Source organism: Triticum dicoccoides, chromosome 6B (assembly GCF_002162155.2).
Source record: "Triticum dicoccoides isolate Atlit2015 ecotype Zavitan chromosome 6B, WEW_v2.0, whole genome shotgun sequence".
In the NCBI taxonomy this organism is placed as follows: domain Eukaryota; kingdom Viridiplantae; phylum Streptophyta; class Magnoliopsida; order Poales; family Poaceae; genus Triticum; species Triticum dicoccoides.
In genome coordinates this window covers 56,281,079-56,295,744 of record NC_041391.1, presented here as the reverse complement: position 1 = coordinate 56,295,744, position 14,666 = coordinate 56,281,079, and the positions used below count along the sequence as shown (strand labels likewise).

The following is a 14,666-nucleotide window of genomic DNA, read 5'->3' as shown; positions in this document are numbered from 1 at the left end:
TTTCATGTGCGCTCTCTATAGTTTCGACCAGTTTTTGAGGTTGCGCTGAAATAACGTTGACTCGCACGTACGTCTCTCGGCTCGTGCTTCTCGCACGAGGCCGATCGGGATTTGATGCCTTCCATGGGCGCCGCCGCAGATCGACTTTGTCTTCTATGGACTTAGGGCATGGAGGCGTGGTGGATCTTGGCTCTTGCCGGCGGGAGGGCTCCTGCTTCGTTTTTTGAGGTTTTCCTGTGTGCGTTTAGGGTTTGTGTTCTGCTCAGGAAGAGAGACGGCGGCGCCTTCCTGAAGTTGGAATAAGGTTCTTCCCGTCTAGTCCCCGTTTTGGTGGCGCGTCTAGCATCATCGGAGGGCGTGTGGAGATGTCTCCGGCGGATCTCGCGGGATTCGGTCGGTGTTTGTCTTCGGTGGATCCACATGGATCTGGCCTTCGTTAGTTTGCGTTCATGTGTCTTCAAATTGGATCCTTCTGTTCTACGTTTCTCTTCATAGGCGGCGATTGCTGTTCTGATGCGTTGGTCCTTTTGGGCCTTAGCACGACGACTTCCCGGCTGTCTACTATAACAAGGTTTGCCCGGCTGCAGTGAGGGAGGGGCGATGATGGCGGCGCGTTTTCGGCTCGCTTGAGTGATTGTAGTCGTCGCTATGTGGTCTATGGACCTGGATATAACTTTTTACTTCTAGTTTTTTTATACTGCTTTAAAAGACAATGAACAGATTGGAAGTTTATCTCGCAAAAAAAATGCTCGAGGGAAGGTCCGGGGTTCCTCATTCGAGGGAAATGAGTTGTTCGCTGGAGTCTCCTCCCACGTGTGACGTTTCTCATATATCGCGTCCAAAATAATTTAGTCGCTATATATTGGTCTATCGTTGGAGTCGTTTCTTTATTATTAGTTCCAAAAGACAAAAATATAGTTTTTCAGTCGCGGCTGCGTATTTTTGGTGTTGCTCTGATCGTGGGCATGCAAAACTCGGTATCTTATATAAATAACTATAGACGAATATTCCCACGATTATCAAACATCAATAGCCGTGTCGGACCCGATCAACACTATTCAGGAGGTGATGGCCTAATTTCCACAGATATTTGCAGATGCGTGATCACCAATTCAGCATTCGTAGCGTGAGGTCTATATTCGTGAGGTGATCCGTTACTCGCTGAAGTGTTTGTCACGACAGGCAAGACGACCAGACGAACGACGCCTCCACGTCCCAAACAATCAGTCGCACTGCCTGTAAAATACTACTCCTCAAGAGCAATCCCTCTTCCTGGAGCCTGTAGCTATAGCGCTGCGCTTTCGCCATGCATCGCTCGGTTGCCAAGCTGCTCGCCTTGCTCCTAGCCACGGCCGTCTTCTCCGTCGTCGCCCATGCGGCTGGCGCGAGCTGCTTGCCGCGCGAGAGGGACGCATTGCTGGCCTTCAAGCAAGCCGCCAACGACACCTACGACGTCCTCGCCTCGTGGCAAAGACGGCACAAAGATTGTTGCCGGTGGTGGGGCGTCACCTGCAGCAAGGAAACCGGCCATGTGATCGAGCTTGACTTTGGTTACACCCTTTTGGACGGCAAGATAAGCCCTTCCCTGCTTTCTCTCGAGCATCTGGAGTACCTAAATCTCAACTCCACCAACCTACTTGGACCAGACGGTACTTCTTTGTTCCCAGAATTCTTGTGTTCTCTAAGCAACTTGAGGCATCTCGATCTCTCATGGACACTGTTCTCTGGTAGATTGCCTGCTCAGCTTGCCAACCTTTCAAATTTGGAGTACCTCGATCTCTCATATACACAGTTCTCTGGTAGATTGCCTGCTCAGCTTGCAAACCTTTCAAATTTGGAGTACCTCGATCTCTCATATACACAGTTCTCTGGTAGATTGCCTGCTCAGCTTGCAAACCTTTCAAATTTGGAGTATCTGGATCTCTCATTCACATCCCTGGACGGGTCTAATGGTTTCATTTCTTGTAAAAACTTGAGACATCTCGGTCTCAGAGCCACACCATTGTCTGGTAGACTACCTCCTCAGTTTTTCATCCTTTCAAAGTTGGAGTATCTCGACCTCTTCGAAACTAGCATGTCGGGTATACTGCCACCTCAGCTCGGAAACCTTTCAAACTTGCGACACCTTGACCTCGGTTACATGCAAGATATACACATATCAGATATCTCATGGTTAACTCATCTCCATTTCCTGGAATATGTTGACATGAGTTATATGAATCTGAGCAGCGCGGATATGTTTCTCGTGGCCAACACAATCCCATCTCTGAAAGCCCTTATTCTTGTCAACTGCTCACTTCCAAATGCAAACCAGTCGCTTACGCATGTAAACCTCACAAAACTAGAGCAGCTTGATCTCTCCAGTAATTATTTGGGCCACCGAATTGAAACATGTTGGTTCTGGAACCTAACAAGCATCAAGGAACTAACACTCGATTCAACCTATCTTTATGGTCCATTCCCTGATGTGCTAGGAGGTATGATTTCTCTCCAGCGGCTGGAATTTACCAACAACGGTAATTCAGCCACAATGACAGTGGACTTGAAAAATCTATGTGATCTAGAGAGCCTAAACCTCGATGGGAGTCTTGCGTTTGCGGACCTAACAGACTTCGTGATGAAACTGCCACAATGTTCATCCAACAAATTGCGGTTCTTGAGCTCAAATCACAACAATATGGCAGGAATGCTGCCAGATAGGGTGGGGCACTTCACCAGCTTTGAAGTACCTTCACCTTTATAATAACAGCATTACTGGAGCTATACCAACTAGGTTAGTGAATTGTACTATTTTGCATTCACTCGCTCTCGGTTTGAACCAACTAAGTGGCCAGATACCAACATTGCCGAGAAGCCTCAGTGAAGTGGACCTGTCCATGAACAGCTTGTCAGGACCTTTGCCATCAGATTTTGGAGCTCCATACCTTACAGTACTAAGTCTATCCTCCAATTACATCACTGGTTACGTTCCTAGATCTATCTGTGAGTTGCAAAACCTAATTTTCTTGGATTTGTCCCAGAATAGGTTTGCGGGAGAATTTCCCAGGTGTTCTTCGATGCCAAACTTGGCATTCCTGCACTTAAGTAACAATAGCTTCTCCGGGAGTTTTCCTCCATTGCTCCAAAACTGTGCAAACTTGTTTTCCCTTGATCTTGCAATGAACGAGTTCGATGGAGCACTACCAGTATGGATCGGAGACCTAGTGAACTTGCGGTTTCTGCAGCTAAACCATAACATGTTCTATGGGCATATTCCAGCTAACATCACAAGTCTTGTACTACTTCAACTATTCAGTTTGGCGAGCAATAATATATCAGGATCAATTCCGTCGTCCTTGTCTAAATTAATAGCTATGACCCTGAAACATCCGCCGAGACTTGAATCAATGTTGTTTAAAGGCACTCACGCGGTGGATATTTTGTCCGTTGTGATGATGAAGCAGCAAGAACTTAAGTTCAGGGGTGATGCAGTTATTAACATGGTAAGCATTGATTTGTCACTCAACCACTTGACCGGTGAAATTCCAGATGAGATAACTTCTCTGAACGGACTGTTGAGTTTGAATTTATCATGGAATCACCTGAGCCACAAAATCCCTGTGAAGATTGGGGATATGAAATCACTGGAATCACTCGACTTGTCAAGGAACAATATCTCTGGTGAAATCCCAACAAGCCTCTCAGATTTGACATATTTAAGCTCCTTGGACTTGTCATACAACAATCTTGCAGGAAGAATTCCAACAGGCCGTCAACTGGACACTCTGTATGCAGAAGATCCGTCAATGTATGATGGCAACAGTCGCCTTTGTGGGCCTCATCTTCAAAGGAATTGCTCAGGCAACAGTCCACTGGAGCGTAGGAATCAGCAGAGAAGTGAAAATGCTTATGACCCAGTGATGTTCTTCTACATTGGGCTAACGTCCGGGTTTGTGGTCGGGCTCTGGCTTGTGTTCTGTGCTCTACTGTTCAAAAGGGCGTGGCGACATGCCTATTTTCGCCTCTTCGACAAGCTATGTCACAAGGTGTACGTGTTTGTTATTGTTATTTGGGGCCGGATAAACACCAAGGCGACTGCAAGTTGAGTGATGTGCTAATCGAGTAATGCCGGTGGCACTCTATTGCTCTGCTCCATGGATATAACGTGAAGAAGTATTTAGCAGCTTGTACAAGTGTGTGTTTCTGTGTATATACTTGTGATATGAACTTTTTTCTTCTGGTGCATATAACTGTTATTGGTTTGTACTCGTTGGTCATGATGAACCTGGCACGTGATTTTGGTTTCCAGCTCAGTTTTGTTTCATGTCGATGGTTTGATGTTTTGTAATACTGAACTGCACTAGCAGAGTGTCCTGTACTATTTTGTGCAACTTGATATATTGTATTTGTGCGCATTAAGCATACGAATTTTCTGGTTATTTTGCTAATTCTCAGCTGGCTAATTCTAATAGATCTGAATCGTCTTAAAAGATGCATTCTAAAATGCTGTTTGGATTGGAAATGCACAACTTTAGCAAAAGCAAACATGCTAGTTTCAAGCGACTGTGTAATGTTGGCATAGGATGTGTATCAGGAAAGCGCTTACACTACCCACGAGTAAACAGAGGCGACGGCTTGTGTATCTTGTATGGCCGATGTCTCCGGAAGCATGAAGCACCGCCGCACCGTGTCTAGCTTTTCTCTGTCTCGAACCCCGACGGCATGTCCAGGCGGTGCTGGTTGCCGGTGACGAGGTCCCACACAGGAGAAGCCGGGGGTCGGAGGCGAGGCTGCGCCAGAACTTGCAGACCTTGCGGGGGGGTGATCTCGGGGGAGTAGGTCCTCGTCTCGTTGTCCAGCGGCGCCACCGAAGACGAGGACGACCGGAGACGGAGGTGGAGGCTCCTCATTGGGATTGCGTTGGGCTTGTTTCTTTTAGACAATCTTCACGGTTTTTTTTTTCAGGGGCTCTTGCGTTGGACTAGTGATACCGGTGCGAGAATGGCAGGCCCAATGTGGCAAGTAATCCCATGATGATGAGTGTAACTGTTGCGTTGGGCTGAAGTTGTGAGCCCAAAACGCACCATGAGAAGCCCATGATGAGTGCAACTGTTTTAAAGCAGTTTTTCTGTTTACATGGAACAAGGTTTCTCTGGAGTTAAAATGTTTCTCTGGAGTATACCTGGGCATGGGCATCCCGGCCCGGATGGCCCGACCCAGAAGTCACGGGCCGGGCCAGGCCTGATCATGCCATCAGGCCGGGCTTGGGCCTAGAAATTGAGCCCGACGGTTGGGCTGAGCCGGGCTCAGGCATGTGAAACGCCAGAATATAGTCGCAGTTGGGTCGGGCCGGTCATGCAATGTTGGGATTTCTTGGGCCCGAGCCAGTCTTAGGCCTGATTTGTTAGGCCCGACGGTCAGGCCAGGCTGGGCTGTTTTGAGCATCGGGCCGACACATGCCCATCTATACTCTGGAGACTCGCACAACAATCCCTGCCTACTATTGACTTATTGCATCACATAAACATGTCAACTGGAACGAGTTGCGTAGCTGTGGATTCTTGGCAACACTCCCTACCACGGTGTAATATGGCTCGGTGCGTGTGTGCACTACTTGATCCAGATCTGGTTGAAGTCATTAAAAGCATTAGGGAACCAGATGCAAAGAGGTGGATTTTTTTTTCTCTGCTGCTAGATGCCATCCCACATGATGATTTCGTTCTTGTCATGGTCACTCTTTGGCGATCTAGCACTCCATGAGGAAGGCATTGCATGAGCAGATTTTCCAGTCTCCATTTGCTACACACAACTTTGTTAAAAGCTACATCGGGAACTAGCCGAGTGCAAACCAAAGAAATCGAAGTGATTACACCAGCACCGCGGAGTTCAGTCTTGAGATGGTTCCTGCCCCTAGCGGAGGTTGCCAAGATACAAGTTGATGGAGCTGTTTCGAAGGAATCCAATGAGGGCACTTTTAGTGCTGTCTGTCGGGATGCAACTGGCAAATACTTGAAAGCGCCTGTTGTTCGGGTGGCAAGGATAACTGATTTGGCATATGCCTTGAAGCACTGGCTTGCCGGGAGTCACTAGCGCTAGCACTGGATCTCCTCTTATCACATGTGTTGATCGCCTCCGACTACCAGGTTGTGATTAAGGATATACATAGAGACATAGGGAGCTCTTATTCAAGCATCTTGAAGGAGATTAGAACCACTGCTACCCAGTTCGAGATATGTTCCTTCATCTTCAAAGGAAGAACTACCAATGTTGAGGCTCATAGCCTCGCTAAACACGATTTTGGGTTGGGAAGGGCGTCAGCTTTGGCTCCTTAACCCACCAGACCTTCATTGTATTCCTATGAACATTGATTGATTAATAAAGTGTGTTCAGATTAGAAAATGGTGACGTATGTGGTAAGCAATTCAAAAAAAAAGTGTCGAACATGTATTTGCCTTTGGTGTACACAACCATAAGAAAAGATATAGATGAACCAGTTTTCTTTTTTGAGGAACTGGCAATTTGCTGCCGACATATACTAAGGGGTAAATGTGATCCCATTTTGATACATGTATTTGGCTTTCGTGTACACCATCATAAGAAAGATATAGATGTATTGGTTAAAGAAAATCGTTAAAGCCATTCAGATAAATCTGCTGGAGCTAACCTCATAATTTTTGTATGATACAAACAAAAAACATCAGCTTCACAATCATGAAGATCGTGCCAAATGCTCCGAAGCTGAACCATCTCAAACAGAGACAGCGGTAGGGACTTAACAGTGTGGTAGTACACTTTCAGCTTCAAATTTACAAGTATTTTTGGTGACACTAGTAGCGCACGCGCAGCTCATCAAGTAGGAACATCCCTTATTTGCAAAAAAAAAAAGAGTATGCACATCCCGGTAGCTCATAGGCATGCTTACTTACAAATGTACGAGCCAGCTAGTCACCAACAAATCGACTTTTTGATCAAATTCAGTTAGTACAGGCCTCAAGGAAGGGAATGCATATCATCTTATTAATTGGCACTTCCTTCAACCTAAAACATATGTAACAGCCATTTTTTACTCTTGATAGCATCAAGGAGTACTTTCACCACAGTGAAACAACACCACGTTCTTACCATGCCTTCTGACCCTGCATTCAATATGAAATACTCCCTCCATTCACTATTATAAGATGTTCTAATAGTACTGAAAGGAGGATGTATTAAATATCCATAGTGCCCAAAACTGAAGAAATAAGACTACACATAAAACATAGCTACAACTAGTTTGTACCAGTCAAATCATATTAGTGGCTAAACTTGCAGCCCCACGGCTAAACAGAGACGATTATATGTGCAATAACCATCACTGCGTGTATTCAGTTTTGTTTCTGCATCAACACATTCAACAACTTCAAAATCGAGGGCTCTGAAAATGAAGCATGAGCAGCAGAGATAACAACAGACAGCTTCATCATAGGGACTGCAGAGTTTGTTTAGCTAGAGAGCGGCAGAGGGTAAAACAACACTTCTGAATGTAATTCGAGTGAGATAATTCATGTCAGAACAGCTTTCCGCGTCATGAGCAACAAACAACGCATTCAACAGGACTCGCACACTGGTCATTCTGGCAGCAAACATGTCATGTCTACCATCCACAAGGAGTAATGTGATTCAGACACCTACCTGTAGCCTGATCATGCTACAAATTCAACTCATAGTAGCATCACTGCAGCAATGATACCTTTTCGACACACAAAGTTTTATCTAATAAGAATCCACAAACACGCACACACGCTCACTATAAAAAAGGGAGCGCCATGGGACAAAACATAAGCAGAGATTTAAAGTTGAACCCTCGACCTGACACAATAGGCCATAAGCAAACAATGGCACAACCCACACTTTGGCTTGCATCAACATGCTTGCTTGCGAGCATAGAAAAAACTGAACAGCGAGATTAACTGACAGGGCCAATGCTAATTATTAATCCAAACAAGTGACTGTGTCTTCATGCCAGTTGACTAGTGTCTACAGAAGACCTGGTATGCACACATACAAAATGGACGAACTTACGCAGAGGGTGGGGAGCCACTTCTTCATCTCAACCGACGGAATGCATTTCTAGATACCTGCAGAGCAATCAATTTAATCAGTCAAACCAATTTCTACAAGACATTCATGGAAAAGCTGTTAAAGTTATACCTCACAATTCTGTATGACTCAAACCGTAAACGTTGGCTTCACTAGTATTGTTGAGAAGTGCCAAAAGCTCCAATTTTGGATCCCTTCAGCAGTAACACAAATACACAATGCCAACAACACAAACATAGAGAAGCAATAGGTAATTTGTAGAATAGTGGCATGCCTAGAAATTCTAATGTCACCATCTGGTTTTTGACTACATTTGATCTTAGTAGAGGCTAAAGATGTTGGTGGTTATAATAAGTCCATTAGATGCCAATTCTGAACAGCCTAGCTTATCAAATTATTTCAAATATTCTTTGTTATCAAGGGCCTAAGAGGGGTTCATGGAGTAGAAAGGGAGAAACATCTGATTTCGAGCTCGTAGTCATACTTATGTATGAGCTTTTTTTTTTGAACCGGACATTAATCCTTTCCATTGCAAACAACGGAAATACAACCAGTTCCGAATACAGAGTCAGGAAGAGGGAAAGAGGTAAGGCGAGTTCAAGCATTACCAGGAAACCCACTGACATTCGGTCGCCGTCGACCCGAACGCTGTGGGGCGAAAGCCTGGTAACACATACAATTCATGAGCATCAAGCTCCAGTACACCCATAGATATAAACAGGCCAACACCACAAAAGATCACAAGTGCAAACTAAAAGCCACTATGAAGGAAGAAGGCCCTCCCAGCAGCACGCCCGCTTTTGTTCGCTCCAAAAGCAGCAAGAGTCCACCACGTACTTTCAAGCTCCTCCAATCGGCTGGGCGGCGGCCCCGCAAAGCCTCATCAGCTGCATCATGCTGGCCCTGATCATCTTGGCACCTGATCGAAGCTTGTCGGCGTCTTCACCTTTCTGCAGTCTTGTCCAATACAAAAGAAAAGAGCACATGGAAAACACGTTTTCAAAAGGAGACTTGATTTGCTTTTTTTTTTCAAAGGTAGCCTTATTGCGAGCGAGCCAGATTGCCCAGCAAGCGGCTGCAAGTCCAACCGTATAGAATTTGTCCCCTCCTAGAAGAAAGGAGTGGCACCAAGCAAAGAATTTCCAATAGTTATCTGGGCACTTATCGGTGCCAATAGCCACCCCAATAGATCGCCACACCACTCTTGCAACAGAACAAGTAAAGAACAAGTGCTGGGAAGTCTCTATCTCATTGCAAAAAGAGCACACAGGATTCCCAGGCCATTTCCTATGGCGCATCACCTGTCTAGTCAACACCGCGTATTGCGAGAGCTGCCACATAAAATTTTTGATCTTGAGAGGGATTTTGGCCTTCCAAATCCAAGCCATTTGTAAACAGATTTGGTACTGAATTTACCATTCTGGTTCAAACTCCAAACCACTCGATCTTCTTTGTCAGTAAGAGATAGTTTGTTAACTGTATCTAAAACTACCCCCCATTGTCCAGCAAGAACAGGATTGAGCCTGCGTCTGAAAAAGGAATCGGTCTCCACATTTAGCACTTGTTTAATGGTACACTCAGGGACATTACAAATGCTAAAGAGCTGCAGATATTGATCCTTGAAAGGAAGCAGTCCGTTAATAGGATCGCTCCACACCCTAGCAATGTTCCCAAACTCAACATTAAGTTTTCTACCAGCCATATAAATTTCCTTGACTTTCAGCAGGGCTTTCCAACTCGGAGAGTCAGAAAACCTTGGGGCAACATCCGCTACTGTCCTATTCCGCAAGTAGCGAGCACGAATAATATCTTGCCATACCCCACTTTGTGTTCCGAGCTTCCACCACCATTTCACCATCAGACTGATGTTCTGTTTATGCAGGTCTTTAATCCCTAGGCCACCCTTCTCTTTGGATCTGCAGATTCTACTCCATTTCACAAGATAATATCTTTTTTTCTTGTTACATCCTTGCCAGAAGAATCTTCTTCTATGCTTATCCAGTTTTTCAATGAACGTTTTGTTCATCAACCACATAGACATATAATATAGTGATAACTGGGTGACAACAGAGTCTAATAGAGTGTGTCTCCCTCCCATGGAGGCAGCATTGCCCACCCAAGCTTCAAATCTTTTCAGATATTTGCATACAATGAACTCCCAATCAGAGTTTCTCAATGTGGTATAACTAACAGGCATGCCCAAGTATTTGATGGGGAAGCTACCTACATCACAATTGAAGAGGTCGGCATATTGCTTAATCACAGCATCGTCTCCCCCCACAGTCAAAATCTCACTTTTTTGAAAATTAACTTTCAACCCTGACATCATTTCAAACATGTACAGCAGCAACTTCAGGTTAACTGCTTTGTCAATGTCATGCTCGAGACAGATAATTGTGTCATCCACATATTGGAGAACCGCAACTCCATCAGGGATCAGATCCACAGCTAAGCCAACCAGTAGCTTATTACGTTGTGCATTTTTAATCATCTTCGTGAGGCATTCAGCAGCTAAGTTAAACAGGAATGGGGAGTGGGGGTCTCCTTGCCGCACCCCTTTAGCACTCTGGAAATACGGTCCCACACAGTTATTCAATTGAATGTTAACCGTGCCATTCCGAAGAATCTGGTTAATCCACCCACACTAGGTTTCATTGAATCCCTGCAGCTTATGACACTCTAGCAAGAAGTCCCAGTTAACCTTATCATACGCCTTTTCAAAGTCCAGTTTCAACACCACGCCAACCCTATTTTTCACATGTGTGTAATTTAAGATCTCATGAAGCGAGAGAACACCATCCATGATGCTTCTCCCTTTGACAAAGGCATTTTGGACTGGACTAATTAGCTTGTCAGCATACACCGATACCCGGCGAACTAGGACTTTTGTGATGAGCTTATAGGGGCATCTAAGCAAACATATGGGTCTGAACTGTTGGATTTTGTCAGCCCCAAAGAGCTTCGGAAGCAGCGTGATAATCCCGTAGTTCAACCGCTGAACATCCAACGTCCCTTGATGAAAGTGTCTAAACAAGGCCATGATATCCTTCTTAACTATATCCCAACACACCTGGTAGAATTCTACCCGGATATTATCAGGACCTGGGGCCCTATTGGAGGCCATGTCAAACAGAGCCTCCCTGACCTCCTCCTCTGAGAACTCTCTACACAGGTCATTTTTATCCTCCTCACTCAGCTTTTCCTCAGGTGCCCAGGTGTCAGGGTCAAGATGAAACTGGTTTCCAAGGGCAGGACCGAACAATTCTTTATAGAACTCCGTGGCATGCTCAATCAGCTTATCAGTGGCCTCTATTTCCACGTCACCAGCCTTAAGGGAGTGGATCGTGTTTTTCCGTTTACGTCCATTTGCTATACGACGAAAATAGTCAGTGTTCATATCCCCTTTGAGCTACCATCGCTCGTGCGATTGTTGTAACCAAAAGATTTCCTCATTGACAAGAAGCTCATGAAGCTCAAAACAAATATCAATCTTTCTACTATATAGCTCAGGGGACAGAGGGGCATCTTCTTCTACTTCTTCTAGCATCTCCAACTCCATCCGAAGGTCTTCCTTTCTTTTCTTATCATGACCAAATCTATCCGAACCCCACCCTTTAAAATAAGACTTAAACCACTTGAGCTTCATGTTTAAAACATCAATGGGATCAGAAGAAAAAACCCTACGAGACCAAATTTTCTGGACCAACGGCAGGAATCTATCATCTTTCACCCAAGATAGGTCGAACCGAAACTCTCTTGGTTTCAGAGCCTCACACTCCTCCTCACCCGTGGACAACAGCAGGGGATTATGGTCTGAAATCTCACGAACCAACTTTCTGACAGAGACCAAAGGGAATAAATCCTCCCAGGATTCAGGCATCAGGATGCGATCAAGCTTCTCCAAAGTGGGATGGGTTTGGTTATTAGTCCAAGTGTACTTTCCACCACTAATGTGAATTTCTCTAAGTGCTAGGGTATTAATAATGGAGTTGAATTTATCAGAAGATTTGTGACTAGTCATCTTCTTGTTTTTCTCCCCAGGATGTCTAAGAATATTAAAGTCCCCACCCACAATATACGGGACTTGCATACAGCCACACATAGTAGCGAGCTCAATGAGGAATTCCTCTTTCATTTCCTCATGAGAAGATCCATAGACTATTAACAAACCCCAACTAGTTTTCTTTTTCTTATCGTACAAAACTAGCTGCGAAATGTATTTGCCCTTATCACAGGAGACGATGTCCAGACTATCACTTCTAACACCACATAAGATACCCCCAGACTTCCCAACAGAGGGAATCCAGTTCCAACTAAAGATACTAAAGGGATCAATTCTCCTCAAACATCCAGGAGAAAAGTTTTTCTTCATGGTCTCTTGAAGACCCAGGAAATCCACAGAATGGTCACTAATCATATTAGAGAGGCAGGTGGCCATTCCCTTCTTGCCTACCCCCCTGCAATTCCATATGACACCTTTCATTTAAAACGCTTTTTATGATGTTGGGCCCTAGCAACCCTACCAGGAGGCAATGTAGGGTTACAGGCTTCACCCCCTATGGGGTTCTTCTTCTTTTGGCTCCTAGTCACAGGCCTAGAGAGCTTAACCGCAGATCTGCGTTGCTTTTTCTTATTGGATCTGCCAGCAGAACATTGTTCATTTATAGTTTCATCCTGCTCAAGCCAATCAAGGTTGACAGGGGCTTTCTTCCCCAGCCCATTGGTGACAATGATGTCATAATTATCACTCTGCCTATTGTCCTCTATACTATTCTTTTCATCTAGGTTCCTTCTAACTATTTCCTACTCCCGAATCACATCAATGCAGGTAAAGTCATTGTCAGCAATATTCACCCCCATTTTAGAAGCTCTTAACATCAAATCATTATCAGAGAGAAGTGCAAAGGAATTCTTATTCGGGTTTTGGTTTGTTACCTGCCACATCTTTCTCATTGGCCATCCTCATAGCACTAGCTTCCACATTTTCCTGCATGCCCCGAGCGTTACGCTTGCTGAATCTGTGTATGTCATCTGGGGCGAGTGGAGGAGTGAGTACGATCTCCTCAGTGCGGTCAGGTGAAGGGAGTTGTACCACATAATCACTAGATATCTTCATCTTCGGGTCCACCTCTCCATCAACCTCCACAACCCGAGTAATATTAGTAACAGCCGCAACATAAGATAAACTGCGACTAACCACAGATTTGTTTTTTACCTGCACCTTGTGGGAATCAGTCCCAGGTGTCCCACTTCCCCTGGTCACAGCTGGGCCAACTGGCACCAACCAGCTTGAGGCACCATGTGCATCCTCCAGATCATACATACCCTGTTCTCTAGCCAAAGTTTCAATGAGCAGAGATCTGTCCACCTCACTTTCAGAGGAGGCAGACGCCTCATTCTCGACTGGCAGCAAACGACATGTTTTGCCACCGTGGGAAGTGCCACTTCTGTCACGATCAGGGGATTCAGAACGACTATCACCATCTTTAGGATCATCTCGTTTCCTCTTTGGGGTTTGGTCATGCTTAGTAGGTTCATTGTTGGGAATGTGAGCATTAACATCCTCCACAACAGGGTTCTTGACCAAAATCTCCTCAACCTCATAGGTAAATCTATAAAAATGGCCCCCAACACCCCCTCAGCAGAGCTGGGAAGTTTATCCACCAGCCTGCAGCCAATCTTGGCACGGATTGACGAGGGACGATTAATGGTAGACATATCCACCTCTAAAGTGATTCTCACCAGGCCCCCAACATAAGCAACAGTCTTATCACATCTTTTGTTAGTAGGAATTCTCCCAATTCTAACCCACGCGACCTCCAGTAATCCATCGGAGTCAATGTCCTCAGACCAGGGAGAAAACCTAACACTCACTTTGCATTGTTTGAGCCTCACATTCTCCACAAACAAAGCCCGATCCACCTCCCTAGGGTTAGGCATCCTCATCATGAACTTCTGAGGTGCAAAAAACCTAGCAGAACAACGCCACCCTTGCCCCACATAAACACTAAGCTCATGTTCAATATCCTTTGTAGGAGTAGAGCCCTCTACAATGGTAATGGCAATGTTGAAAATGTTCTCTCTGGCCTGTCTATCTATGCTAAAATCAGGAATGTAATGAAATCCTTGGCCCTTGGCTTGAAAAGCACACATCGCAGGCACATATTCCCATGGGAGAAATTCAGAACAATCTACGACAAGATGCCCTTTCTTCTTACATCTACCGCAGACAGCTTGAGGACATCTAGCAGTAGCATGACCCAACAAGTTGCAAATCTGACAGGGCTCACGAGAAGGGTTGATGTTACCAGTTTGCAGAGTAGGGTCTCAAGCACGCGGTGGGGTACGGTTCCTCCCAGGGGCTCGATGAGCGTCATCCCTTACCCCACGGCGTTCTTGCCGAGCAGGAGCAGCATGCTTGCCGGTAGCATTAGCAGCGCCTAACGAGGAGCCCAGATCTGTATCGCCCCCACCCCACTTCTCTTGATGAGCGGGGTCGATTTGCCTCCCGTCAGCCGCTTCATCCCATCTGTCAAATCTGGATTCAACAGATCCAGAAGCCCTCGTGGAAGACGAGTTCCCCGTCTCCACCTTCCTCTTCCACACGT

The 14,666-nt window shown here is 45.4% G+C and overlaps 1 protein-coding gene across 1 annotated transcript; it reads left to right on the top strand.

Moving 5' to 3' along the window:
- The first annotated feature begins 1,306 nt into the window (after positions 1–1,306).
- On the top strand, positions 1,307–4,138 carry LOC119320169 (LRR receptor-like serine/threonine-protein kinase EFR). The gene is made up of 3 exons (XM_037594279.1): positions 1,307–2,172; positions 2,227–2,477; positions 2,779–4,138. Exons 1-3 carry the CDS (start codon positions 1,307–1,309, stop codon positions 4,083–4,085), a joined length of 2,424 nt encoding a protein of 807 aa, XP_037450176.1. The 3' UTR covers positions 4,086–4,138.
- The last annotated feature ends 10,528 nt before the right edge of the window (positions 4,139–14,666 follow it).

Excerpts from the sequence above, each read along its gene's own strand:
- LOC119320169 (XM_037594279.1), top strand. The coding sequence starts at position 1,307 with ATGCATCGCTCGGTTGCCAAGCTGCTCGCCTTGCTCCTAGCCACGGCC. Across the intron at positions 2,173-2,226 it reads CACATATCAGATATCTCATG|CAGCGCGGATATGTTTCTCG; the intron begins GTTAACTCATCT and ends TATGAATCTGAG. Across the intron at positions 2,478-2,778 it reads ATTCCCTGATGTGCTAGGAG|TGAATTGTACTATTTTGCAT; the intron begins GTATGATTTCTC and ends CAACTAGGTTAG.